Here is a 27589-nt window from a genome sequence, read left to right on the forward strand (position 1 = left end):
TAAAGTTAAATCAGAAGAGGTGTTTTCCTCCCTCTTTCTCTAGTTTTGAGGAAGCTTTCTTAAGATAGATGAAAATAGCAGGTGACAAGTTACAGCACCTATAGTCCTCTCCTAACAATGTGAGGTGTATGAAGATCAAGAAAAAAAACCCCAACCTGGCTATCTGCTATAAAGGGGTCATGAAAATGATTCATCATCTGAAATAGCTTGTCTTCATGTTACACTGTTTACAGTCTTCTGGGCAGTGTCTTCTACTTTGAGCTTGCATCTCTTCCCTAGGCAATAAAGCTTTGTCCAACAGCAACATGGGAAAAAAACCCTTCCCCTAAAATCCCGTTGATGAGCTACAGTAGATGTAAAGTAGCTGTCTTGCTTTTTCTCATAACCTTCAGTCAAGCAATGCATTCACTATCCACACTCCTTCAACTCACTTCATAAAATCTAGCTGAGCCCCAGTTGTATCAGGACACTGGCTGTCAGATGTATATTCCTAATCCCCTAATATAGCACAGCTTCTAGTGAGGCTTGATGGTATCTAAGAGATCTGACATACTTTTTTTCTGCTCAGTGAAGGACAGACATTTTGCTCTTCCTCCAGGACCTGCTGTGAGAAAGCAATCAACCTACCTACCATAATTCAGAATACTCTGTAATGACATTTTACCGATTCTGACTTAGAAACAGCTCACAGGCCTCCTGCAGAGGAAAGAACAAAGCTGTGTACTATCCAGTGTTTAACACTGTTTTTATGCATTATGTTTTAAAAATCTGAACAGATGTCAATAAAAGACATGTGACTCTACGTAAAAAGCCTTAAGATTTTATAAATACCTTAATGAAAATACACCACCATCCCTTCTCATGTTGCTGTAACACAGTATTGAACACTGATCTCAGAATCTTTAAATGCCTCCATATTATTGCCTCTATGGAAGAATAGCTATCAAGGTTTCGTAAGACATTCCCTCTAGTTAACACTGACCTGTGTCCATGTGACCTCTAGCAGCCAATGAGTCAAAAGCCCAAAGGGGGGCATACCTATTTGCTAACTACCTTCCCTTTAAAAGCATTCCTAAAACCTTCTGTGAAGAATAACTAATGGACCTTAATAATAAAGCTGCCCAGAAAAGCACCAGCTCACAAACACTCAGTAGTCATTACCCATGTTACTATTTCTTGTATGTTCACCTGAGCACTTTCTACTTTCAAGGAGTATAAAAAGATATATCCATTAAGAACAGAAGGTAAAGATTATATGCATCTATGAGAGACAGTCAGGCAGAAAGTCTGGCACAGCCAATAACAAAGATTTGATAGGCATATCAATCTTTGGTCCTAGAATGGCATTTCCCTTCTCCAGCTGGACTTCAGCACAAGGGCATTCTTTAACCATAGCAATGTCCTCCTTGATTTCTGCCTTTTCTGTAATCACAGAGTTCATCCACTTTGATTTCTGGGAAAAAAAAACCAAAACCAACCTTGTTTGTTTTGTTGTGTTTAGTAAGTCGATGGCTCTACATGTTTTCCTGATTACCCAAAATACACTGGCCTCTTTCTTCCCTTTTGTTAAAGGGCATTAACATGATGAGCTATATCCACGTATTTGTGGCCAAATGTCATTCAACCAGTTATAAATAGTTGATACTAATCTCTGATATGTTCTGGTTGCAGCATAGCCATAATAAAAACTCTGATGCAAGCTGCCTCACTTTCTTCCAGAAAGGCATTTGTTTCATCAACGCCTTAGCTTTGAAGATGATTTCATTGCCAAGCAACCCCTGTGTGACTGCCAGAATACTGGGGGAAAGCTTTATTTCAAGAAAAGAAAGAAGAACATGTAAATTGATGATGACAGAACTGTTGGAGGTCAAACAGTTAAACTTATTCTGACTTCATGTGTAGCAGTCTTGGGGATTTTTTGGGCTGCTCTGAGCTAAACAGCAAAAAATAGACTTATGGTCAGTACAAGTTGTAACTTGTAAGATAAAGTTAACAGGAGTGATAAACTGCAATGCCCTTCTAGGACAAAAGTTAATTAGTACTACATTCACTAGGGGTCTCAAACACAACACAAGCCCCTGAATTGGCAAAATCTTCAGCTGACACAGGAGAAAACTCACCACAACTAGAAGTGCCTGCAAGAACAGAAACATGCAATCGATGAGAACAAATGGCAGATAAAATCCAGCTCTCACAACAGGAAGGAAAAGTTGCACTTGCTTTGAGACACAGCAGATTGCATTTACTGCTGTTATCTCCAGAGAGAGACATGGGAAATTGCTCAGAGAGTACACTTAGTACCTGCCAGAGCTTTTGAGAATAGATGCCTTTGGTTACTAGCAGTAATGTCCAAAAATTTAATTGTCTTTCCTCCACCAGATTAAAAAATTTCCAACCCTCACCATCTGTATTTACAAACATCTCAGCACCTTCAAACTGCTGCTATTTAAAAAATTAGGCAAGATATTTTAGTTAAAGGAGAAAGATACAGAAATTACTGCTTCATCACTAGCCTGTCCAGAGCTCACTCTGCAGCAAGCCAGATTCCCAAGCTAGTGATGGGCTTGTGGTCCCACAGGATAAAAACCACAGTCTAGTAAATGCATTAATATCACATTGCAGTTGATCTATTGTCTATCCTGGACAGAGTACAAGCTATACAACAGCACAGCCACCTAGATCAGGGCCAAACTACCAAAATATAGCCAAATAAGCTGCATGAATAAGTCATGATGCACAAATTGTACAGTAATTCCAAACCTGGTCTCACATGTGATCTCTTGAAGACTTGGACTGTAATTCACTAATGTCTCTGCCTGTGGTCTTTGATAGCTCCTCTTTCCTCCTCTTTATTAGGCATTGCCAGCTCTGTCCAGGACTCGGATTTTGTGCTACAGATGTAAAAGTTCCTATTCCTAGAAAACTTACATATGCACAAGTAATTCACCAGCCCTCTTGAAACTGGTTTTCTCAGAAATGTATTCTGGTATTTCTGGTTCTAACGAGTTCTCTAAATTTTACCCTTTCTTCACTGAAGCAAGAAGAGCAGCAGTACTGCTAAAGCCTCCTCCCTAGTTTCAGAGAAAGAGCTGTGATTGACAGCACCTTTGCAGAACTGTACCTGCTCATGCTCAGAGAAGTAAGCCAATCACACTGGTTATTTCCAGCACCAAATAAATATTTGTGGAGCGCTTATTGAAACTAGTAGGGAGTTTCCCCATGTCTAGATGTGAAAACATATACTTAATGTTATAATAATCTCCCAGTTTCAGAAATATGACAGCAACAATTGTAACAGCTACACATCATTTTATTACATATTTTCTTCTCTAATAACAAGCCAGTGTGAAAGAGTTGCCTGTTGATTGATGGAATTATACTGGGCTTATACAATCAAGTTTTACAGACATAATTTTTCCGTTAGAAGGGAAAAAGTAATGGTTTTAAGACACAAGCAGTGCTGCCAAATCACTAAGAGACAACAAGCTATATCAATATACAATTTTTGTTAACCTCTACTCCATTCACAGAATACACCTTAACGTTTCAATGATGCACTTTTTCCTTAAAAGAAGGGAGAAAATAAAAAGTTTCTACTAGAAGATGTTGCTGTCTACATGCTTTCTAGAACCGTTATTCACCAGCCTTCAAACAGTAGGCTGAACATCCATACCAGTCCGAACTTCCCAAGCTCATCATGGCCTCTAACATTTGCTTAAACTATGACAAAAGAGGGGAGGGGGGGAGGATCACATTAAATGAAGCAGCCATTTCTCAGCTTTTCCCTTCACGATACCCACCAGCCTCCCTCCCTACAAACCCAGAAAGCCAAGCAGCACCTTACAAATCTCCTGCTTGTCAGGATAAACATGCTTAATGGCAGACAGATTCTCAGCCTTCAGCTCCTCCAGAAGGCTCTCCTACCTTTCCCCTCAGGCTATGGCCGGTTGGCAGGTGCCTGAGATTTCTCATGGGTGCTTTAACTCTTTCTAACCCATCACCCAGGCCAAACTATGAACTCGCTTAAGAGCATCCTCCCGTCCAGAGTAAATTTCTAACGTTTTCTCCTCTGCTAGGCTCCCGACAGTGAGGACACACATTATTTATCGACTGTAATTTCAAGACAATGAGCTGAGTGAATGGAGTAATTTCCGAACAGGCAGTGGGACGCAGAGAACATACGGTATTTATCAGACTGTTAACATTAAACGCCCACCAGCAAGGCGGAGGTCTGGGGCTGGCCGGCGATGGAGGGCAGGATGTTGAGGATCTGCCTACAGGACCTGCGCTCAGGACCATCCTCCATCACACCCTGCGCCGCTTCTCAAGTTTTCCTCCGCACCCCTTTCCAGACACGGCCGGGTCGCGGGGTGCCGCGACTGGACCCCGCCGCCGAGAGGGCTCCCACGCAGAGCGCGTCTAGGGCTGGGGGCCGCGGCCCGGGGCAGCCCTGCCCTTGGGGGCGGAGGGGCGCGGCGCAGCCGGGCCGGGAGGAGGCACGGCCCGTCCCCGCCCGCTCCCGCCGCGGGGAAGCGCTGCGCCAGCGCGGCCGCGGCCCTCCCCACCCTCGCGTTCAACTGGTGGGACCCTACCGTCCACCCCGCTCTCCACCCCCGGCAGCGGCGCGCAGGAGGCGGCGGGACGAAGCCGGCGGCGGGGACGGGGACAAGCGGCGGGCTGCCCTGCTCGGCCCGGCGGGGCGGGCGCCGCTAGCTAAGGATGCGGGTGGCGGCCCGGCGGTGCGGGCGGCTGCAGGCGGGTGGCGGGCAGCGGCGCAGCGCCTGACCGCAGGGCTCGGCTCCTCTCCGCTCCCGAGGATGCTGCGGGGCGATGCCCGGCGACAGGGAGGACGAGATTTGCGAGAAAGCGCTGCAGCTCCTGGCAGAGCTGTGCTCCGTCGGGGCGGTGGAGAACGAGAACTGCCGGGATTTCATCTACTACCTGCGGGACAGAGCCCGGCCCCGCCTCACCGACTCAGGTACGGCCGCCGCCGTTGGCCTGCAGGCACTGGCGGCCTCCCCCGTCCCCTGGATACCGGAGGAGGGTGAACATCCCCCGGCGTCCCCCGGAGGCCGGGTGCCGCGGGGCGAGGCCTGCCGCTGGGTGCGAGCGAACGGCAGGGGAAAGGGGCTCCCGGGAGTGTGTGGGAGGATTTGCCCCGGTCTGGCCGGCGGAGGATGCTCATCCCGGCTCGGCTGCTTGCCGCTACGCCCTAAGCTGCCGGGTCTCTGTTAGAGGAGTCCGGCGAGCAGCTCTTGGAGGAGAAGTAGAGCCCTCCTTCGGCAGCTCTCCCCGCCGCATCCCGGTGCCGGCAGCGCGGGCGAGCCGGCAACTTCGTCCCGCCGCTGGGGTCTGCTCGGCTCCGCCTGGCCCAGAGCGGGCCCGGCCTCCCTGCCCTGCGCCGCCTCCCCGGAGCTTGCTGCAGTGCCACAAGCCCGGGGCACTGCCTGGGCTCCTGCGGCCCTCCCCGCTACGCCGGGTTCAGTTGTAAAGACCGGTGGTGGTGGGGGGGGGGGAGGGGGTGTGTGTTATTGGAAGTGGGTGTCATAGCTCAGTTTAGATGCAGCACAATTTAACCGAACTTTCTAATTCTGTGTATTTCACAAGGAAAAAAAACCCTGTTTCTTGGTTTCTGCAGCAGATGTGGGGTTGTAGGTCTGATACAATGTACACTGAGTGTTTCTGCGTGTGCGTGCCTGGATTACGATTGCCTTTCCATGTCTTGGTATGACACAGAAACTTTAACTTAAGGAAGCTTTTTAACAAGAAAGCTGAGCTCCAGCTACATGAAAATGTTGAAAGATGGCTAGTGTTCTGTACATGTCTGGCTGTAAGGAAAAGGCAAATTGCAATCTGAAGTAGGAATCTGTTATATTTCTTTTTATACTGTCAGGTTGAGTTTGCTCAATTTGAGGATAAATCTAGAGCATGAAAGGCGAAGTTGATAAACATTTGCTGTGCTGGAAAGCTTGGCTCAGCTCAGCTGATCCTCGCAGCGCGGTATTAATTTATTTAATATTCTCTGACATAAATTAGGTCATTTAGCATGGGGTAGTCTGATGACATGCTAGTCTTAAATCTTTTTTCTGTATTTTGTTGTGTCTGAACTAACAGTGCAATTTACTGACAAATGCTGGGATGTGCTGAAAGGCCTGGCAAAAACAAGTAAAACTAAGAAAAAAATGGTGACAAAATGATCTGCTATGATAATAAATGAATAAGGAATTTTCTGATATTCAGTTTGCTTGTATCCAAAGCTGTTTGCAGCCATTCTGTTTTCTGGGGGGTTTGTTGTTTTTTTTTTTTCCCCAAATTGAAGTGATTTATGCAATGTTTTAGAAGGATTCTTTAGAATTAGGTAAATTTAATTGTTTTGTTCATATAGGCAGATTGAATTGCTTTGTTCACATAAGCAGTCATTTTGGTGGCAGACACCTGTGATTTTCTGTAATTTTCCTTTATCAAGGGATCAGTCATGTATTTGTATGTCAGGTGATGAGTCCAGAAATGTTTTAAATCAGTACTGACTTTGAATACTAAATTACTTGAAATGCCCACGGAGACTTTAACCTCAGCTACTTGGATAACAGCTCTTCAGATTTCTTTCAGAAGCTACCTGCTTTTTTTCTCTCAGCCTTGGGCAAAAAGTCTACCTGGCATCTGTTTGGGAGCATTTTTAAAACACGGTCTGTTCAGTAAAAAATTATCACCTCTACCTAAAGATTTAAAAAAAAATAAAAAATAAAATATGTGTTTATTTCTACCTGTTTTGCCACTATCAACCACTATTATCCAACAGCCTTCTGGTATTGTTGCAAACCTGCTCAATTACACAGAGCAGCGGTCCCTAACCTCTGCCAGCCAATGTGCAGCAACAGGGAGCAATTACGCTGCAGGCAGCATCTTCCTGTTGGCCTCAATTTTAACATTTTTATTTTTTGCAGCTGCATCCAGTCACAGAGGGTCTAGCAGGCAACATGTTATCTGTAAGCCCTGACTGGCAGATGCTTCTGTAGGAAAGCAATATCAGGAAATTATTAATTTACCTTGTCTTCTGTTTCTTTGATTAAAATACATAGATTGTCCCAGTAAGCTGGCTGCCCATTGGTTTGTTTATCTGGTCCTTGGCTATGATGGTATGGGCTGCAAGAAGGCAGTGTACGTGACTTCCAAAATGAATTAATGCAATTCACAATCAAAGGGTAGTACATTGACCCATCTAAATTTACTTAGTGACTTTCATTGACTTAATGATGGCATTAAAAAGCCCTGACAGCTAATCCATTTGCTTTCCAGCCACTAGTCGTCTAAACACAGGGGGATGAAGAAAGCCTTTCCTGAAAGACAGCGTCGTCTTGTTAGAATTAGGCAAAAGATGAAGCTAGCCTTGTCATGACTTTTTCCCCTTTGTGAAGGTGATGTGTACTTGCCAAACTGAGCAGCTTCCTCTTAGGCCAGCCAAAAGAGCTACCAAAAAATCGTGGGCAACTTTGTTAGGCTTGAAAATAGTGCAGCTAGACAGCACACACAGTCAGCTTTTGTACAGGAATTAAAGCCTGCCCTTATGGAAGTTTTTCTGCAATAAAGTGGCTACTTGCCTAAATCCAACTATGTGGTAGATACAGATGATTTTACAGCACATTTGGTTTGAGCCATTCCTGTGTGGAGTTTCTGTTACATGAGTGGAAGGGTGGCTGTACAAGTGCAGTAGTTATTGGAAAAATCAAACTCTAGGGAGGGAGAGCACTGAGGGGTTGCTGGGCCTTATACCAGGGTTCATCTACAAGCTCAGCCTCCTGGCACCCCTTGGTCCCAGCACAAAGCAGCCAGATCCCTGGAGATCCACTCACTTCTTGTCTGACATCTGATGCAGTTGGCTGTGTGGCTCCCCAGCATCTGGTCTGAGTATTTGGTGTGTGACTCAGCCTGGGAGGGCAACAGAAGGGGACTGGATGGTTGTGATATGCACAGCATCTTCAGGTTTTGTAATTTGCCCTGTTATGGGAACTGCTGCACAGTGCTTGGAGTGTAAGTTTAAGGGCTGATGAGTTCTAGGTTTAATGTGCTGGTCTGCTGGATTTACAGGGTGACCTGGGGAGTCAGATTTTAAAGGTTTTTGGAAAACTAAAAATGCTAATCTGGCATTTGGTGAAAAATCTTAACTTATTTCCATAAGAGTTGTATGTCAGAGCACCTATGAAAATCCCAAGAGGCATCCTAAGCATTTACATACCTTAATAAGTTGCTTCTTTTTCTGTTCCATTCCTCCATTCCCTATTTGTAAAATGTTTACAATATTTCTATATTCTACCACTCTAGTCATACTGGCATTTGAAAACCATCACTCGAGCTCATGTAATATCACCCCATGGTGCTGGATAAAGCAAATACTTGAGATGAGGAATAGAAGTTGCTTGACTAGAAGAATTATACTAATGTGTTAACTCAAAAAAAAGAAAACAAGAACCCTAACCAAAATCAAACAACAAAACCAACAAACAGGAAATACAAAAAACAAAAAAAAAACCCTCCAAACAAACAAAAAACCAAACAACAAACCAGAAAAAAATAAACAAACCCATGAAGTCAGAAAATCTTAATGGAGGCTCTGACTATTAGAAGCATTAAGAACAAAACCAGTTGCGTTTCCCTGTGGACCATTTGTCTAATAGATTGGTCTTACAACTTCTTCACTGAAAAACTTGGTGTGGCATAAATCAAACCTAACAGAAAAGATATATACTTGTTATTGCTGTTGTTGGAGTGAGTCTGTGTTTATAAAACACCAGCTTCATAGCAATTGCAGTGAGAGACTGGTATTGCTCTTTGTAGACCTGATGAATTTCTGCACTCCCTTTTGTTGTAGTGTTTTGCCAACTTCGCAGCAACTTGTGCTTCCGGCATACCTTTCAGCGACTGCTGGATAGGGCAGTAAAATGTTCAAGGCATAGTTGCATGTTTGCTGGCATTTGCTGAATATCAGTAAAATTAAGTTATATATAGGAAAAGTATATGAGTTGCACACTGTGGTGCTTTGCACAAAACTTCCTCTCCTTAGCACATTCTGCAGATTGAATTTTTCTTCCTTTAGTTAAAAAGTATGCAACCCTTGAAAACCTGGAAGAAAAAAATATAAAAAGATAAGAGGAAGTTGTTATGAGCCCTATACTTACGAAGATAAGGGATATAAGAAAAGTCTAGGCCATTAATCATAATGAATTTTCATTAATTTCATAGCAGAAAAATGAATAGAAATAAAAGGTAAGCTAGGAAAAAAAAAGCTCTCATTTTCTGTTGTGTTGGATTGCATGTCTTGAGGATAAGCCAGTAAATCTTAAAATGTTCTTAATTATATGCTTATAGATACTAAAACATGGTGAATCTTGTGGGCATAGTGATGGCCATTAGGCATAAAGAATGCTACGGGTTATAAGATCAGTACTGTACAGTGACAGAAAGTCAGAATTTAGTACTTGATGGAGGGTAAAAATGGTTGACAATCAAGAAACTTAAAAATGTGGGAATGGAAATGCGATGGATATTGAAGAAAATGTGTAAGAAGGTGCAGTTATGGCCTTGCAGTAGGATTAAAGAATCATAGTAGTCAGTGCTGTATTTTTAAATGTATACTTTTAACTACAGGAAAGAAAAGCACAAAGAAACAAAAAGGCCTGACTGGCATAAATGTAGCCTCACCCCAGTGGTGGAGTGCAAGAGCCAAGGCTGTGGCGAGTGTCATTAGGGCAGACTTGTCATTGCCTAGGAAGCTAACGCAATTAAAAAGTATCCGAGCAAGCTTGTCTTTAATTCAGAGCTGAGTTTAAAACAAAACCTTTTTTTCAAAGGTTTTCAGAAAGTGAACTAATTTCTTAAGAAATTTTTGTAACTCAAATGACTTAGTGATTTATTCCCCCCACAGCTTTCGGCAGCATATCAAGCTGCAGTTTCATCAAGATGATAAGCACATCTAGATTTATCTAGATAAATGCAAGAAGCATTTTTGGGTTGTAAAGACATGAAAAAGATCTGAGTGGGTGAAACAGCTTTCAGTATGTTTTTATTCTTATTTTACTCGTGATGAGCTCACTATATTTTTAATTCTATTTTCCTCCGCAAAATTAATGTAAAATGCTGCCACTTCAAATTGGTTGTATTCTATATGTCGTGCTAGTGCAAAACTCTACAAGATAGAGGAGAAGTGTGAATTGTATTCACTGACATGATGTCAAATGAACAAAGGAGTGTGAGGCCCAAGTTCCTTTGGGTTTCAGGAACCAAAGTACTGTCAAGAGTTCAAAAAAAGTACAGTGATGTTTTATATTTTAGGCTGAAAGTATGTATTCTTTTTCTCTTCTGTAAAGTCAAGAACATGATTGCAGAAGGTAAAAATGATTTCCGGTTGCTCTGCTAGTGTAATTCCCATCAAACAAATAGGATCTCAGAGGTTTTCCTGTCATATTGGAAGAGCTTAGTATTGTTTTTTCCCCACAAGTCTGTTTTAAGCAGATAACTAAACTTTGAAACAAAGTGTAGAAAAGAGCAAATTATGTTCAAAGAAAAGGGACTACCTGTGTGCTTAATAATTGTTTGAAGCTGTAATTAAAATAATTTAAATAAAAGTAAAGATTTTGCTTTAACATCATTGCATATAACAGCTAACCTAAAGATGTATAGATCATTAAGTTATAATTGACACTTCAGAACCAGAGAAAAGGAAGGCTACAAAGATCATTCTTATAATAGAACTGATGTTAGGCTTTGATCAGGTTGGATCATAGTCATATTAAATACTGTTTAAATATGAAACGACCCTTGCACTACTGAAATCACTTTACAATTTTCAGTGATGCAGAACAACTTTAGTATAGTAGTACTTTCCTCTGACTTGAGAAGACAAACATGAGTAGGTTTTCTGTAGTTTGTCTGACCAAGACTCAGACCACTGCTGTCCTGTGACTGCTCTTGAATGTTGTGGGATGGAGAGCAAGTGTAACTATGAGAAAAAGACAAGAGGAAGGTGGCCTCCAGCCCTGCTTGGCCTCTGCATTCATACTCAGTATAGGTGTGGAAGCCAAGAACATTCTAGGGCTTCCATTTCCATTTTGGTTTCACTTCTCACCTATATGGGAATTGTACCAGATGTCTGTTGTTTACAGTGTGCTCTTAGGCACTACAGCATAATATTGTATTATGCTTGTGTTAAATAGACTGATACCAACTGCACCACTTTGTATTTAGTAAAAAAAAAAAAAAGTATGTTTGCTCATATGCTATATTCATTATATATATATATAAATAGTATCTATTTACTGAAGTCATTGCAAGCAGTTTTGTGAAGTCATCCTAAAAGTCTGAGTACCATAACTGACTTCTGGTTCAGTTGGTACCACAGTTTATGGAAGTCTCGTCCAATGTTCAGTGAACGTTCAAGAAAATGGTTATTTTGAATTGTAACAAAAATAGATATAATTGAAAATAATCTAATGAGTAATGATAAAAACATAAACCTTTTAAGAACCAGGATGGCTAAATAACATACAGTCTGCCTTACTCCTCAGTTCTCATCTGAAATGCCAGTTTTGTAATGCAAAACATTAGGGTAAATTTAGCTCTTATACATGTGACTTTGCCAGTAAAAGTTTATCCCTGCATTTGTCATAGATCTTATTTCAGTGGGATTTGCACATTCCTTCTAGTTAGAGGGGAGAGGGGAAAGAGTTGGCTAATTGTAGGTCCCTAAGAAATATGCCTATTTCCATAGGCAACAGTTTGTGTTTGAGGACCCAAAGCTCTGATCACCGAAGTAGAGGTGCTACTGTAACAGATTTATGGGTCATTAATTCCTAAAAAGCCGTGAACCTGTGTTACAATAATGCCATTTTTAGTAAGGGTGGAATTCTAAGTTGTTACATTTTTGTGATTCATTCCTTTAGTGACCCAAGTACAGATGATTTGCCTCACTTCCACCCAGATAGCTTTCTGGAATTTTCCTTTATAAACTAATTAGTGAGAGTTTAATTACACTGACAATTCAGAGACCTAGAAATGCAAGTCCAAAATGGTTGCTATCATAACAGCAGATGCGTTTAAATTTGGTCTTGAGGCTTTGCAGCTCTATGGCATCTTTGTAATAAGTAGAGGTTGAATAAAAAACTGCAGCTTACTGTGTTTAAAACCCTGTTTTTAGGTTTTAATTCTTCCTCCACTGAAAATAATGATCACTGTTAGCTTAGTGCAAAGCTGTATTTAAGAACATTGTATCGTGCATCTTATGCTATATTTTGTAATTAATTTAAGCCTTCTGTGGTTTTATTTAGACCAAAGAGATAAAGAGAGATTATTTTGGTCTAAAGCTTTATGTCAGTTTTCTATTGCTAACAAAATTTTAGTTTGAAGGGTAAGAATTTATAATAATTAATTACAAATGGGAGGATTTTTCATAAAAATGCTGTCCATTGCAAGTTAAAGAATCTAATACCTAAAATCCATCATCTTACAAGATAAGTCTTTTTTGCATGTTCTGTAGACTGTTAAGTAGTGAGTACTTGATCCAGTTATTGGAGAGTAGAGAAAAAAATTCTGTCCCATTAAGAAAATGTTACATAGAACAGCTGATGGCTTGCACATTTGTTACATTAGCTATTATAATAACCCTGAATCTTTGATGTTCTAAGTTGCTCAGTATGTTCAGCTGCATTTTTCTTTTTTGATTTTAGACATTCATTAGCCAAGTAAAATCAATTTGGCTTCCTTTGGCAGACATGTACGCTTCAGGATTTTATCTTGACTACTTCCTATGGTTAGTTGGAATTCAGAAAGACAGTAGATGCAGTTGAAACTGACATATGCATTTGTGTGTCTGGAACCAATTTACGGTTGATGTGTGTCTACCAAAGATGAATGTTAGAATAGTTAGAATAGAATAGTTAGAATACATAACCAGTCAGAAACTGCTTTTAGATTATTGATGTAAATCCACAAAAAAAAAAAAAAAAAAAATCAGACACTAATGACTTTGGAGCTAAAACTTTCAGAGGACATGTAAAATCATAACAAATAGGATTTGAAATAGGGTCATGCCAATGGAGTTAATCGTTTCACTAATACATATTAAGATATTACAAAAGGTGCTTATCATATCAAAGTATATAAATAATTACAGTTTGTAATTCAGTAACAATTATCCTACTATAATATGTAGAAAGAAATGTACAATGCTAATTAGAAAATGATCAGTGAGGTCTTGTGATCTTCTGTTTCCATTTGTAGCAGATTTTTTTATCCATTTAAAAGAAGTTTATTTATTTGGCTAAGGTCTCCCTGCACAGCATAAAGGAAGAGAGTATTTCCCAAGGCTGGCTAGAAGGAAATAAAGGAGGTATTGAGCTGTTTCTCAGTGAGTGCTATTCTATTTGCTATAGTAGGGCTGATGTAGGATGTGTAGCAGTGGCATTATGGCAATTGTTACCTGCTGAAAAAAGCTTTTAGATCCATTAGCAACCAAATACAAGAGAAAATAAATCTGGTATTGCTTAAGAAAATATGGAAAGCTCTGAACAGAAAATTCTCGTATCAGTACTGCTTGTTTTTTTAAGCTTTACCAATTTGCTTGGGGTAAGACACAAGTCTAGACTAATAGCTCCAATTTAATTTTATGATTGTCCTCTCTTTGCAGTAGATCATGCTATCAGAAAAGGCTTCTATTTCTGCAGATATCACTAAGGCAGCCATGGTAACAAAAGTCTAACTTCTCCATTTTTTGTTTAAATTTACAATTACTAATGATGATTAATGTTTGTTCTAAATTTTCTAGCTGTTGCACAAAGAAGGAAGTGAGAGACCTCATGGTGCAGCAGGCATAAGCATGAAGCCGGTCGCTTGTGCTGCATAGGAGATGGGCGTGAGGAGCAGGACAGGCAGCCAAGCCTCTGACAAGGGAAACGTCGCTCATGTTCCTAAGAGGCCAAAGAGCACTAAGCAGATATGCTGTCACTCAGAAATTAGTTAATGGAGTTGAAGTCTAGGATTTTGAGGACCTGGCTAGAGAGATGTAGTAGTCAGGAAAGGCTGTAGATACACCTTGTTATACCTTTGTATGAAGTTACATTTCTGTTTTATATTGCACTAAAATTTGCCAGTTTTCTGAATTTCAAAGCCTTTTGAGCTTCTTCTTAGAAAAAAAAGTAAAAGTGGATCTGTCCAAGTGGTTTGACTGTCTCAGAGTTGCATCAGATGCTCAGTGCTTTTTTTGTTTGCTTGGTGGTTTGGGGTTTTGTGAGGATTGGATAGTTTGGTAAGCCTGACTGAGGAAGCATGATTTGACAGGGACAGCAGGGCTGTAGCTAGGCAGGAAAGAAAAAGCTTGGCCATTGTGCCTTCACCTCATAAGGAAAACCTGTCACCTTGGCCCTTCCCTGTGCAGCAGCATCACTGTTCCCACCAGCTTCTGTTAAGTGCAGAAGGTGTAACATTTTTATATCTGCTCCTGTTCTCAAGTTTATGTCTTGTTCCTACCTACCTTTTTCCTTCTCTACCTGTCTTGTGTTGTAGTTACGTTATGAAAAATTATTTGACTAGTCAAGATGATTTCTTTCATACTGCTTCTATGACCAGTGATGATAAAATAGCTAAAAGTAGTACCCAAAATAGCACTGCACAGGTACAGCTTTGCCTGAGTGATTTGATAGTAATTATTATATCTGTCCTGTGGTGTAGTGTTACGAGTGTGACCCATCACTGTGAACAAAACCTGCTCTTTCTTCCTTCAGTGTATTTTTCTTCCTTCTTTTCTGTTTTTCTTGGAAGCTGGAAACCAGAACAGACCTTAATATCAAGAGAACCAGAAACATCTTCAGACACCTCAACTTTTTTTCCTTCCCAAATTGGGGGAAAGCAATTTTTCACCTTTAGGAACATCTAAATTCAGTCTTAAGATTCACTTCTCATCCTAAAGGCTCTGTGCGCCAAGAGAAGAAGGAACAGCTATTTAGTTAAAATGGAAGTCTTGGGATTTGACATTTTAAGTATTTTGGCTGTTTTGCCTCCTTTTTTTCTGTACCCCTTTTTATGAGGAAGATTTCCAATAGTAGTTGTTGCCATGGTACTAAGAAAGGTGTCATGTTTTACTAAACAAGGTGTCTACTCCAATCTTAAAACTGTGTTTATGGTCATATTGTGAAAAATTATCTCTTCTACAAGTCAGGCTTGTTTATACAGAATTAATGCAGCACCACTTCCCTTATTCCAAAGTGGAGGGAGGTTCTTCAGGTCATTCCCTGTGTGTCAAGGCAAACGCGAGCTTCAGCAGTGCTGGGAAAGCCTTAGAATTAGCTCTGTCCTTCCACTCCCTTGTTAGTTGTTCAAATGAACAACCGCTTCACGCCCTGCCGAGCAGCTGATTGGCCTTGGAGGGAAGAAGCATCTGAAGCAGTATTAATGTTTCATTCAACATCATGAGAGTCAGGGAGGAGAGGAGGTGAATTAGGGAATTCAAAACCCCAAATCAGTACTGCTTTTTATTTCACCAGGCTCTTTTCTCATAAGCAGCATCTCTAATTGTCTCCCACAATGGATTTCCTCTCAGGACGGTTCTGCTGACTTTGTGAGATTTTTTTTTTTTTTATTTTTTTTTTGCCAGGGGTAAATTTAACAGTGCACAGGGAGGAGTTCAGCCCTCTCTCTTCCCTTTGCTTGTCTCTCTCCATTCTATGTGCCTTCTCCGCAACTCTGTTAACAGTACCTAGTATGAGGTATGCTGTATACAGTAGCAATGAAGCTGTGCAGTCCATCCATCCTCTGCTATTTTCCTTTCTCAAATCATCACTGTTGCATCAAGACGTAGTATGTTTGCCATTTAAAAATCCCTTTTTATTTCATCAGAAAGCAAAACAGATCAGAAATCCATAAAATTAGTGTCTTAAAATGCTATCTCAAAGATAAAGGAGCAAGCTAGATGTGATAAAGAGATCAGTAAAGCAATGCATGACAGCAAGATCAGCCAGCTGCATCTGGGAAATACACTAGTCCTTGGACTCCAACAGTAAAAAATGTCCAGAACTGTAAAAGAGAAGCAATTCTTACTTTTCTGTAGCAGTCCCAGCAGTTCGAAATATGGTTGTCATCTATTCCAGTGTATTTATTCCAGTCATAGCATCAGTGATGTTAAAATAAACATCACCTCAGAGTGGATATTCACATAAGATCTTGGATTAATTGTAAATAACAGACCACGTGCCAGGGTTATTAAATCTGGAAATGCTGCTAATAGATAAAAGCAGTTATCTTAGGAGTAGAAAAAAATGTTAGATACAGAAGTATTGCATCACTATCCCTTGATTAACAAGGATGGACCGCTTTTACAATGTTTCGAGCAGTACTCTTGCCAGTAAATGACAGCAAATAGATGCTAAATCTTTAAGTACTTCTGAAATAAACATTAGTATTGTTTAGTTTAAAAGTATAAATGTTGCTTTTTTTTTGTTTACTTATTAGTATTTGGAGAAAAGAAGGGAAAAAAGCAAGCTTTTAGTGAGTATTTCCAGACTCAGCAATTAAATGAAATGAATGATGCTGACACATTTCATTCAAGGTAATGGGAGGACTTACCCTAGCCAAGAGGAACTAGAGACATACAAAACAGCACAGGAGATGTCTGCCTATAAGTCCTGCAAATCAGTTATTACTCTATAGTTTGTTACTACAAACTTGTTTGATTCAGGAATGTTGTCTAGAGACAGTATGGTTTAGTTGACTGGAAAAAGATTACTAGTTGGAACTGTGAAAACTTAGGCTCTCTTCTTAACTGTGCCAGTCACTTGGGATGTGATCTTGGAGGAATCTCTCAGTGCTGTTTTTCCCCTGTCCTTTCAGTTGCCTTTTCAGCACTGATATGCAGTTAAAATTCCAGCTAATCCCCTGTGAGCAGTGGTGAAAGCAGGGCATGTCTCAAGCATGATGTCAGTAAAGTACTGAGCAGAAAAGTGTCTAAAAAGCAGGCAAGAGAAAAGAGTGGGTCCAAGGACTTCAGTCAAAAGTAGTCTTCCTGAATACGGCATGCTCTGTTTTCAGAGTGAACAGGTAGCAAGAGCCTGTACTATGCTGGGGCCTCTCAGTACTTTACTCTTATAAATAATAAACAGAATATATTTTCCTCCTGGGTAGTTTAGCAAATAGAAATGTGCCTCTCTTATCAGCAAGGAAGCCATAATTGAGAGACAGAGATTTGATGGAATGCACATTCAGATGGAAATAAATAAAAGCATAAGAAGGATTTCAAAACTTCCGTTTCTGTGCCGCCACGCTTAATCTGAATGTTTAGCTATGGAATTTATTCATGATATCTGTTTGCAAGCTTAATGTTTCAGACCTAAATCCCACCCCACACTCTAGCCCGCTTCTGTCTGTACGACAGTATTAAAATGGTAACTTTTAGTTATCTTTCAGAAAGCCCAGCATTTTGCCATTTACTGCCTCTTTTTCAGCATGAGAGTTTAAAACATTTGCTTTCCTGGTCTGGGTTGGGCTGCGAATTCACATCTCGGCATGATACCTTTCAAGACTGAAAGTAAAAGGACTGCTATGCTGGTAATCCTGTTCACATTATTGTAGCAGAAATGTACAATGCAAAGTATGTTTCTTGAAGGGAGAAGCCTTTTAATATGCCCCCATTCTCCAGTTTATCACACACACACACGATTAAAGAATGTATTTTTACTGACTCAGTTTACTTGTCATTAAGGATATATATTTGTTTACTAAAGTCAGTATACCTCAACAAGCAGGTTTTGGAAACCTATAAAGTTTAGGAAAACCTAGAAGTTTAGGAAACTTATAAAACTAATCACCCGCCCCTTACATGTGTAAGTCCACAACAGAAATTGTTTAACAGTGGGGTAGCTCTACTCAGAAACCTGCTAATAGCCTCACTTGCACAAGTCTGGAAGCTTGGAACATGCAGCTCTTTGAAGTGCATGGTCCTTTTCCCTTCTTCTTCCTTTCCTCCTTCCCTTTTTAGTTCCTTTTTGACAACTGGTTGTTTTGTTTTTTTTTTCCTGAAGTGAATGTAATCTTACCCTTACAAGTACAATGTTTCATGGTCTTAGCATTCACATTTTAGTCATTCAAAAAGCTATTCCTTTTTCCTACATTCATCTGAGTTTCTATAATTTGAGGGTAAAACTTGATCCAGCTGTCAGTCAGATTTCAAAACCAGCTAAACCAGAGGCACTGAATTTGACCTCATGGCTTCTGTAGCACTACTTTCACTCAAAATCATCTCCGAGAATAAAATTTTCAAAGAAACATCTGTGAGTGTAACTGCTCACACGCCGCTGAAACTCAGTGGGAATTTGATGTATAAGCCCTTCACATATTTTTTTTAAAATCCAAGCCCCATAGTTTGGGGTTGCATAAAGTAAGAAAGGACTGCTGTTCAAAATACTTAACCCAGTGTCATAGCAATCCATTTTGAATGATCATATATTTCATTTCGTCTTACTTAAATAATAAGTGTACGCTCTAACAAGCATAATGGCAGTAATTGACAAATTCGTCCTTAAAAATATAAGAATGTGACCAGCTTTCGCCTCAGTGCTATGAACTGTCAGCGAAAGTTAGAAATCTGCGGTCTGAAAGGTAATCTTTGCTAACTTAGTGAGGCAAATACAGGTTATTAAATGTCAGATTAATGGTAGGAACAGTGTTAATTTAAGAGAAATAGGATTGCAGACACTTCCTGAGAGAAAGATGTATACAAGCACCTGATTCTAGAGATGAGTTTTAAAATAATGTTCATGTTACTTTATGTAACATTAAAATAATGTTCATACACAGTTTTAGGTAAATTTTTTTCCTAATATAGTCAAATGATCAGAAGTGTGGGTTTTGGTTCGGTTTGGTTTTTGGCTGTGTGGGACCATGAGAAGTAGTAGAAATTGGTGGGTGCCTTATCTACCTATGGATGTTGAATGACAAAGAAAAAAGCACCCAATGTTCAAAAAAATCCTGAAATCATTCAGCTGAAGTAGCTGAAAAATTAGCAAATCCCATCAGTGTGTTCCAGTTAGCAAGGAAAGTGGGTTGTAGCTGGCTCTGGGGAGCTGAGAAGAAACCCCCATTACTATTTTTAGTTGCACTTTTTTTCTAAGCAAGAATAAAAACTGTAGAGACCAGAAGATGGAAAAACATTGACTAGAAATTTACTATCAGTTTAGTCTGTTACGTATGCTCTTTTTTCCCTTAGAAGCAGGAGAATTCTTGGAGTTCTTCAAAACCCAAGGAGTTCCCTGGATCTGAGAGCAATCCAGCTGAGCAATGCCTGGGCGAGAAGACATGAAAGCTGTGGCTCAGTGTTTCCAAACTGTTTTCTTACGTGTCCCACTGCTGTGGTGTTAATGGTTCCTGGGCACAAGGGGCTGCTGCCAACATTTTCTTCTTCACACTGTTTTTGTAATTCTGAGGGGGAAGACAGGAGAGGAGCTGTTCTCCCCTTGGAACAGGCCTGAGGAAGAGTAGCTGGGAGGCAGCAAGAAGAATGTTGAAAAGTTGGTAGTCCCTTCTCTACATCCCATTTTTTTATGTGCACCCACCTGGAAAGGCCAGTGTGCAATGGGGAGGGTATATCAATGATTATAATTGAAGTAGTCTTAAAAAACCTTGTACTGTATACCATGATTATAATTTTTCTCTCTGGTAAGGTGGTTTTTCCTCTGTTTCTTATTTATTGCTTGAGTGAATCTAATAAATTTGAAATTATGTTTCAAAAGAAGTAAGATATTATGCAACTGGTGGTATTTCACTGCAGAATAACCCCCAAAGGGATTTGTAATCTCTTGGCACTAACATCATCTAACAGTGAGCCAAATTGAATAATAAGCTCAGCGCTATGAACACAGGTTTGTAATCAGCCTCATTCTGTGCGGGTTAGCCTTGCCTAGTAATTAATTATTATTCCATATTTATACTATCAACGACACGCAGAGGCTGGCCTAAGCATGCTGAAGCCGCTGGCAGCAGCTGCAGCAGTGTATGTACATAAGGATATGTTGTTCTCCCACTGTAAACGTATGCTGTAGACAGTCTCCTAAAAGATTTGTCAGTAAGCCTTCCCTGTAGCTAAACACGAGACAGTACATGCTGGACATCAGTCAAAGATGCACAGTGACATGTAGTTTACTAATTACTATTAATGTTTACAGGATTTGGAATGTCCTAATTGGTTTTGGCACAGAAAGAGCAGTCTACTAAATTGCTTGTCACCTTTGTTTCATCCTAGGCCTCACTGAGAATCTCATATGCAATTAACTGTAATTGCTATACTGTATTTATTCTGAAGTACACAATAGTTTATTATTTTGTTGTTTGGATCTCAAAATTGTGGAGTGAATGGCTTATAAAAATACAATTCAAAATAAGGGGATCTTCGTGGTGAGGGATTTTTTTCAGAGTAGAAGCTCATTGTCCTCCTGTACTTGAAATCTCATTGACCAGGGAGAGTAACTTGTGCATAAAGACATGTCAGGTGCCTCTTTTTCCCAACTTGTGTGGCACAAGGAGAGGAGTTTGATGTGCTGCACACCATTCTGGTTATAGTACTGAATGTCCCTGTTGTGCTGCTACTGGGAGTGGAATTTGATTCAGTTGAAGGACACACCAGGTGGGCCTAGAGCACTAACTGCAGGAGGACACCGTCTCCACTTGCTGAACCCTCATGTCTAGCTTCAGCCTTGGTTGTACGGGGAGGATAACTACTGAAAACATACCCACCTGTGGTGTGTCTCACTCAAATGAGTACTACCAGGCTCCAAGTACAGACACAAGGCAAAACTGCAGCAAAAAGAATCCTTCCCCCTCCTCCAGTGCTGTGTTACTAATGTGGACACATTCTATATTATTTAGGAAGACGCCAGCTAAAGATGCTGGAACAAGCTGTTATGCTGTCTGTAAGACAGAGAAGTTGTTTTCTGCATATAGAACTGTGCTGTAAGTCCTGAAAGGAATGCATTTCCTCCACATATTCTAGGTTACAAGGTGCAAGAAGCACTGAATTCCTCACATGAATATATCTGCCAGCTTGGACTGGCAGTGTTTTCTGTTTAAACTGCCAGAGCTCCAGAATGAGCATGGACTGCCTAGAAACCTCAATAAAAGAGCTTTGCCAAGAAGTAGTCCAGCAAAAAAAGTGAAGCCCTTTATACAGATAAAGGACAGGAATTCGGAAATGATTCATTTACGGGAATGGAAAGCTGCATAGTCTTCTGGTGTCACCCAGTGTTGAGGATGGAGGCATATACCCAGAAGTAGAGTGCAAGCTGGATCGTTTATTGAAAAGATTACACGATATTTATATGCTTCCAAGCAATTAGCTGAGCACATCTGTGTTTGCCTTGCAGTTACATCAGGTGAAAGGTCTATCTGATTTTCTTATCGACATCCTCTTTCCAATTCTGACGTCCTTGTTCCTTGCCAGTTCCAACATCTTCCAAGTACCAGTCAGGGACAGGTCACTCTTAATTGCCGGCTGTAGTTCCTCCTTCTCATGGTCACTCTTAATTGCCAGCTCTAGTTTCTCCTTCCCATGGTCTCTGACAGCTTTGATACATTCCAACCCCCACAACCCAGGGTTTGTATGGTGGAGCACAGGTCTGGTTTTCAAGTTCAGACTGACAGCACCTGCTCTTTTCATTTCAGAGTGGGTTGTTCAAGGACTGGCTAATCATAAGTTTCCTTGCTGTCCTTGTTAAAGCAGAGGATAGGTACTCTTTAGTTCCTCATATTAAGAAACTAGCTGTTCTCATTTTTCTGGAGAAAATAATTTCAGAAAATACAGATCTAGCTAAATTAATTAAAGAAAATGCAAATCCAGTAGAACGAGAATGTGGGGTCTACTAGCTGCAAGCACAGAATCTCTCCAAGAGTCTGAATATGACAAATAATGACAATAGTTCTACATCTAAAATATTAGAAATATCTTCTATCAGGATGCAGGATGAAAACAGAGACTATTTGATTCAAATTTGCTTTACCTGCCACAAGTGGAAAGGCAAGCCTAAATGTGAACTGATTTCCAGCACCCTCAAACTATTTTAGAGCTTTTATTTAATCCAGTTAATTATTTTGCTATTCTCTGTTCAATTAGTTATCAGATTAAACATTTTATATAATATGTAAAATGGTGTTTTGATAATAAAAATTATAAGAGGAATACTACAGAGTTTGCATTAGAAGAAAGCATAGGAAGATTGGGATATGCAGAATTCCAAGTTTAAAGAGGCTATTAACTTTGGTAGTAATTACATATATACGTATATACTACAAGAAGATGGGATTGTATTACATGGGGTATGAAAGACTACTATAAATCTTTACTGTGGGAATCATTTAGCATTGTACATGAATACCATTGCTTGGATTATCTGCTCGGATCTTCCAGCATAGTGACATTTACCAAAGCCTATATTTCTTTTTTTTTTATTACAGATGTTGACTGTAGTTGCTTTTTGTGACATTTTAGGCTTTCTGGGGTCTACTCTGAAAAAAAATACATCTTTATTTACGAGCAAAGAATTTATGCGTGGCAGTCCCTATGTGCTGCAGAGCACAGTGACATGGCTTTCAGTTATCTGTACCACTTTGTGTCTGCACAGGTCTGTTCGTTGTGGGTTGGTACTTTATGTGTTGGCATTATGCCTGCTGCCTCTCAGAGAGCAGGTGCAGTGGGAGAGATGACAGCTTTCTCAGAACTCAGTTATTTAATTAACTCATTTATAACTAGATTATTGGAAAAAGCCATACCATCTGTTTAGTGGTCAAAATCTTGCTTGTGTGCTAAGCAATGCTTATTAAACTCTCTGAATCCCTTCTGTTTAGTCACATGTTGTTTCACTAGAAGCAACTGGAAAGTTGCTAGACTCAATATTAGAAGTGAGAAAATCCAGGTTCCATTTTCAACTGATTTACCTAATTTCACCTTGTATCTGTGCTGCATCTTGGTTTGTGTTGCCTGCTTATAAAAAGACATTTAAATAATGTTGACATTTATGGAAGGAGGGAAAAAGCTACTTAGTGATAAACAATCTAATCATTGTCATAATTTAACAGCTTTGTTCTAAAAGCTACTTGGTAATGTGTGTTGAAAAACACTGCAAACAATTCTTCAAATGTCCATTAGGGTTTCTAAACACATTGCTTGCACTGTTTACATTCCATTAACATTTGTCAGACCCAGATTTACTCCCAATGGTTTTAACTATGTATGTCCAGACAGTTGGAGAGCACACAGAAAAACTGTAATGCTTTCTAGCAGCTTTCATGAATAAACCTCTATTAAAAAAATAATTAAAAAAAAAGATAATTTACTCATTCTATCAAAAAGGGCAATATTAATAATGAGTTAAGGACAGAAAGCTGTGATTTATGTCTCAGATGTATAGCAGAGTTCTCTAAGCTGGTAAATAAAAACAAAATCTGAAAAAAGATAGCTTGCAAATTTCTCTTTAACATCCTTTTAAATTACATCTTTCTCTGAAAAATCTGGATTTGCATTGCTTTTCCCATTCATATGATATTTGAAATTACTGGAAGAAAATATTTTGAATGGACCTTGTCATCATCCAGCAGGGCAGAAGTCATACTATTTGTGGACAGTAATGATACACGGTGCATCAAAGGTAGGCTGAAGATTTTGACAAGAAAGGTGTCAGATAGCCCCTTATCTTAGTCACTCCTGAATAGTTTCACTCCTGGGCGTACGCTAAGCCTATGTCTAGCTGCTAGGAAAAATCAGGGTCTCCTATGTGCACAGAGGGTTTATTTTTGTAATTCTGAGGTCACTGTGATAAGCCCTCAACTGATGACTGTCATAGAACAAAATCATTTAGGTTGAAAGGACTTTTAAGATCATTGAGTCCAACAGTTAACACTGCCAAGTCCACCACTAGAGCATGACCCTAAGCGCTGTATCTACATGTCTTTTAAATACCTCCAGCGATGGTGACTCAGTACCTGTATGGCCAAGGAGGGCAGCTTGCTTTTGGCACAGCTTGTTAAAACAGAGCAGGGTTCCTACAGTAAACTGTGGCTCCAGCCTTACAGATCTGAGAGTTATTATCCCCCTTAATATGCTTTACTCATCAGAACTTAACTCTTTTTTTTTTTTTTTAAACACCAAATGCCTAAAAGCAACTTCATTTATTAAGCTTGTATCAATGATCACTTCCTGTGAATTTAATATATACTTCAGAATCTTAGCTTTCCACCCATGCTGATTTATCTTAGGTTTGGGATGTACATATGTGGATGTGTATCAGAGGGGAGAGATGGAGTGAGGGAGAACAGAAAGCAAAGGAGAAACTTTTGAACACTCAAAACAATGTAAATCAACGTGGAGCCATCTGCCTAAGTCTGAAGCGTTTGAAAAATCGAGTGTCTGAACTGCTGCTATTCATTATCATCAAGGGAAGTAGGTAATCTTTGGGATGCTCTTAAAATTATTTTTTTAATAGCTGAACATTTTTAGGTGTATTGAAGTACCTCTTGATGTACGTTAGATACATTGAACCTCTTCACAGCGGTTGATACTGGGTTCAACAGGCAGTCATTCCTATAAATTACCTCTGGTATAAAACGTTAAGGCATTCTGATCTTCCACTGACCTCAGTCCCTGCTGCTCACAAGTGGATGTTTCCTTATTTGTGCAGAAAGGCTCACGGTGTTTCTTAAATATCTAAAATATAAAACACTTCCTGCTTTTCTTAGGTACAAAATGTACCATGAGGCCCCTTGCAGCTTTTGAAATCTCTGGACAGATGCAAAGCTAATGATTCACGTAAGTTACTATCAGACTTAAACCCCTGAAATGCTATAGCATTAGTATCTTGACCTTTATGTCAAGATGAATGAAAAACGATTTAACTCCTGACTCAGCAGGCGTTCCTGATTTGTTTTTACATATAGGGCAAAAGTAAGGTGTTTTTCCTAAAAGCTGAAACATCTCAATCTTAAAAGTTGTCAGAATTTCTAGCCTTAATGAACTATTTATTGACACTATTATTTGCAATTCATATTTTTTAATAATCTATATTTATAATTTATCTGATTGTTTCTCTAGTCCACAGCTATGTTTATTGTTGACAGGAAGGTACAAGAGGGATCAGCAAACTTGGGAGTTAACAGCACGTAGGGTTGTATCAATCCTTTTGTTTTTGTTGCTTGTCCCCCACCTGTCTGTTTTTAACAGTTTTCCCTATGAATCCAACAGAATATAAGAAACTCCTAACCTTTAACAGTAACTGATTCGTTGGGCGTGTCCCTTTGACCATGTGGTAGGGCCATGTTTCTGCAGGTATAACTCAAGGAATTTAGGGGCACGTGAGCATACTAATCTTTACCAGTCACTGACAACAGCTTGCATGACAACTATGAACACTTGCATCTAGACTTTGGGGAGTAGCAACCCCATGGGTACTTCCCTAATGCTAAAATGCTCTGTTCTGATTTATTATCTTGATTTTTTTTCTTTTTTTAATCTATTTTAGCTCAATACAAATGCTTAGATCAGCAGTTGGAGAGAGTAAAGCCCTGAACTGATCCCTACATTAATCAATATTACAGCAAGCTCCTGCCAGTTTACTGTTCAGTGAGAAAGCCGCATGTTTGTATGCCTCCTGCATGATATTGAGCAAGAATACTGGTAAACCTCAGAAAATAACTATTGGATGTGAATATTATTACCATCCTTCTCAGTATTGAAACTTCAGAGCTTTCATTTTTGGGACCCAGTGTGCAGTTTGAGCACACTCACTGGAATGACAGGATTAGATTCCACTGCCAAATACTGGTCAGGGTGGGTGCATTAATTTGAGGTAGGTGGGTATCTGTCACTACTACATGGTGTTCAATATTTACTTTGTTGATCATAATTACAGTATAATAGCATTCTTCTCCATAAAACTGGTTGAACACAGGAAGAAAAACCCCTCAAGCTGTCCAGTTTCAATTTTGCGTTCACAAAGTACAACATGAAATTGTGTAGTTTATAATAATAGTTCAAAGAATTGTTGCTACTATTTCCTCTTACAGATTATTTTAAGGAATGTCTTGCATGACTATACAATTACACCCAGGAAAGCAGAAATCCAGATGTGTTCAATTCTTACTCAAAGCACACATAAGCAAGTTTATATTCTCCTTTATATTTGGATTTTCCAAAATTAGGAGGGCTTTCGAGAGCATCTCAGCTTTAAATTGATCACTTTCTAGGAATAAAAAAGCGGAAGAGCAGTGTGAATGATATTTTTTTATCAAATCTGTTTCTCAGTTCTATTCTTCAGCTCTTATGTCTTTAAGTGATTTCATTTTAGATTTCTCTTGATTTGCTGCACTTAGTTTTTCTGGTTTCATATCTGTTCTACAGTTTTCTCTTAGTATTTTAGACAGACAGGATTTCTAGAATTACCCACACATAAATTTGTAAAGGCCTTGAACTTGTTTCTTTTGCTCTCTGGAGATGAAGAGGAATGTGAAAGAAGTATATTTTGTGTATTTATTCTAATAGTAGACTAGATCTTATTGTAAATTACTAATTCATTATCTTTCCTAGTAATAAATATCCCCATCAGTAAGACTTCTGTTAGACCCTAATACATATGGATCAGACCAAAAAGCTTCGTTTTATAAAACGGGAACCCTACATTCACAAAGAACAGATGCCTAATACATTCACCATGGCTGACTTTCTGAAGTACTTCTCTTAAAAAGTCAATGTATTACAGTGCATCTGGCTCTTCATGTAATAAGGATAAATGCTTTCAAAGGTGTCTTTATGCCACCAGGTCCCTTCTAAAAGAAAAATCAGGCTATTTAATGAGTTTAAGATGCTAGTGGTTTGTGAGAGTTTATTTTTAAAGAATAATGTGTAACAAGTCCATGACAATCAGTTAATATTATGAAGTCCCAATCAAAGCAGTTTGAAAATATTGTAATCTTTTGAATCTAGGTATTATGTAGGGATGAGAGTGCATTCATTTATTAAAAAACAAACATAAAGACCAGCCACACTTAAAACCAGATATAAACATCTCATTAGATTCATGAAGGTCAAAATAAGTAATAAATTTCCTCTCTATCCAGATCAGTCTATGCAGGCAGTTTCCCTGAATTCCCTTGTGATGTTTCAACACTTGTGGCAACTGTTTTACGATCTGCCAGTATACACAAAGCAGATGAATTCTGGCTCTTCCTTAAATGTGCAGCAAGGATTGTAAATATTGAACCACTGGGATGTGCCAAATTCCCATAATATAGGCTTAGAGTAGCTGATTCTGAAAAGGAAGCTAATGAAATAATTGACCTTATTTCCATTCCAAGTAATCTGACTTTAAAGAGAAGCTTGAACTTTTATTCTACATAAATTGCCCAGAAGAGTAATACTGTCTTTTTATGCCTTACATTTTTATTTCCTTTAAAAAATCCCTAAATTAAGAAAGGTTCAAAAATAGACAAATTTTTTTTAGGTTATTCAAATTTAGGAAGACTAACGATTTCCACTGGGCTTGTGAAACTTAAAGAGACAAGTAGCCAACTGGTAGATGAA

General features: G+C 39.5%; 1 protein-coding gene across 3 annotated transcripts in view; it reads left to right on the top strand.

Moving 5' to 3' along the window:
- Window positions 1-4717: 4717 nt before the first annotated feature.
- LOC133274081 (synaptotagmin-9) overlaps window positions 4718-27589 on the top strand; it is a 71590-nt gene continuing 48718 nt past the window's right edge. For all 3 annotated transcript variants that reach the window (XM_061462863.1, XM_061462864.1, XM_061462865.1), the window contains exon 1: window positions 4718-4978. In XM_061462863.1, coding sequence (XP_061318847.1) covers window positions 4831-4978 — 148 coding nt within the window. In that variant the 5' untranslated portion in view covers window positions 4718-4830. The remainder of the gene's footprint in view (window positions 4979-27589) is intronic.

Source organism: Pezoporus flaviventris, unplaced genomic scaffold (genome assembly GCF_033815535.1).
Source record: "Pezoporus flaviventris isolate CSIRO_AGI_PZ_B2104156 unplaced genomic scaffold, CSIRO_AGI_Pfla_v1 ptg000036l, whole genome shotgun sequence".
Classification (NCBI taxonomy): domain Eukaryota; kingdom Metazoa; phylum Chordata; class Aves; order Psittaciformes; family Psittacidae; genus Pezoporus; species Pezoporus flaviventris.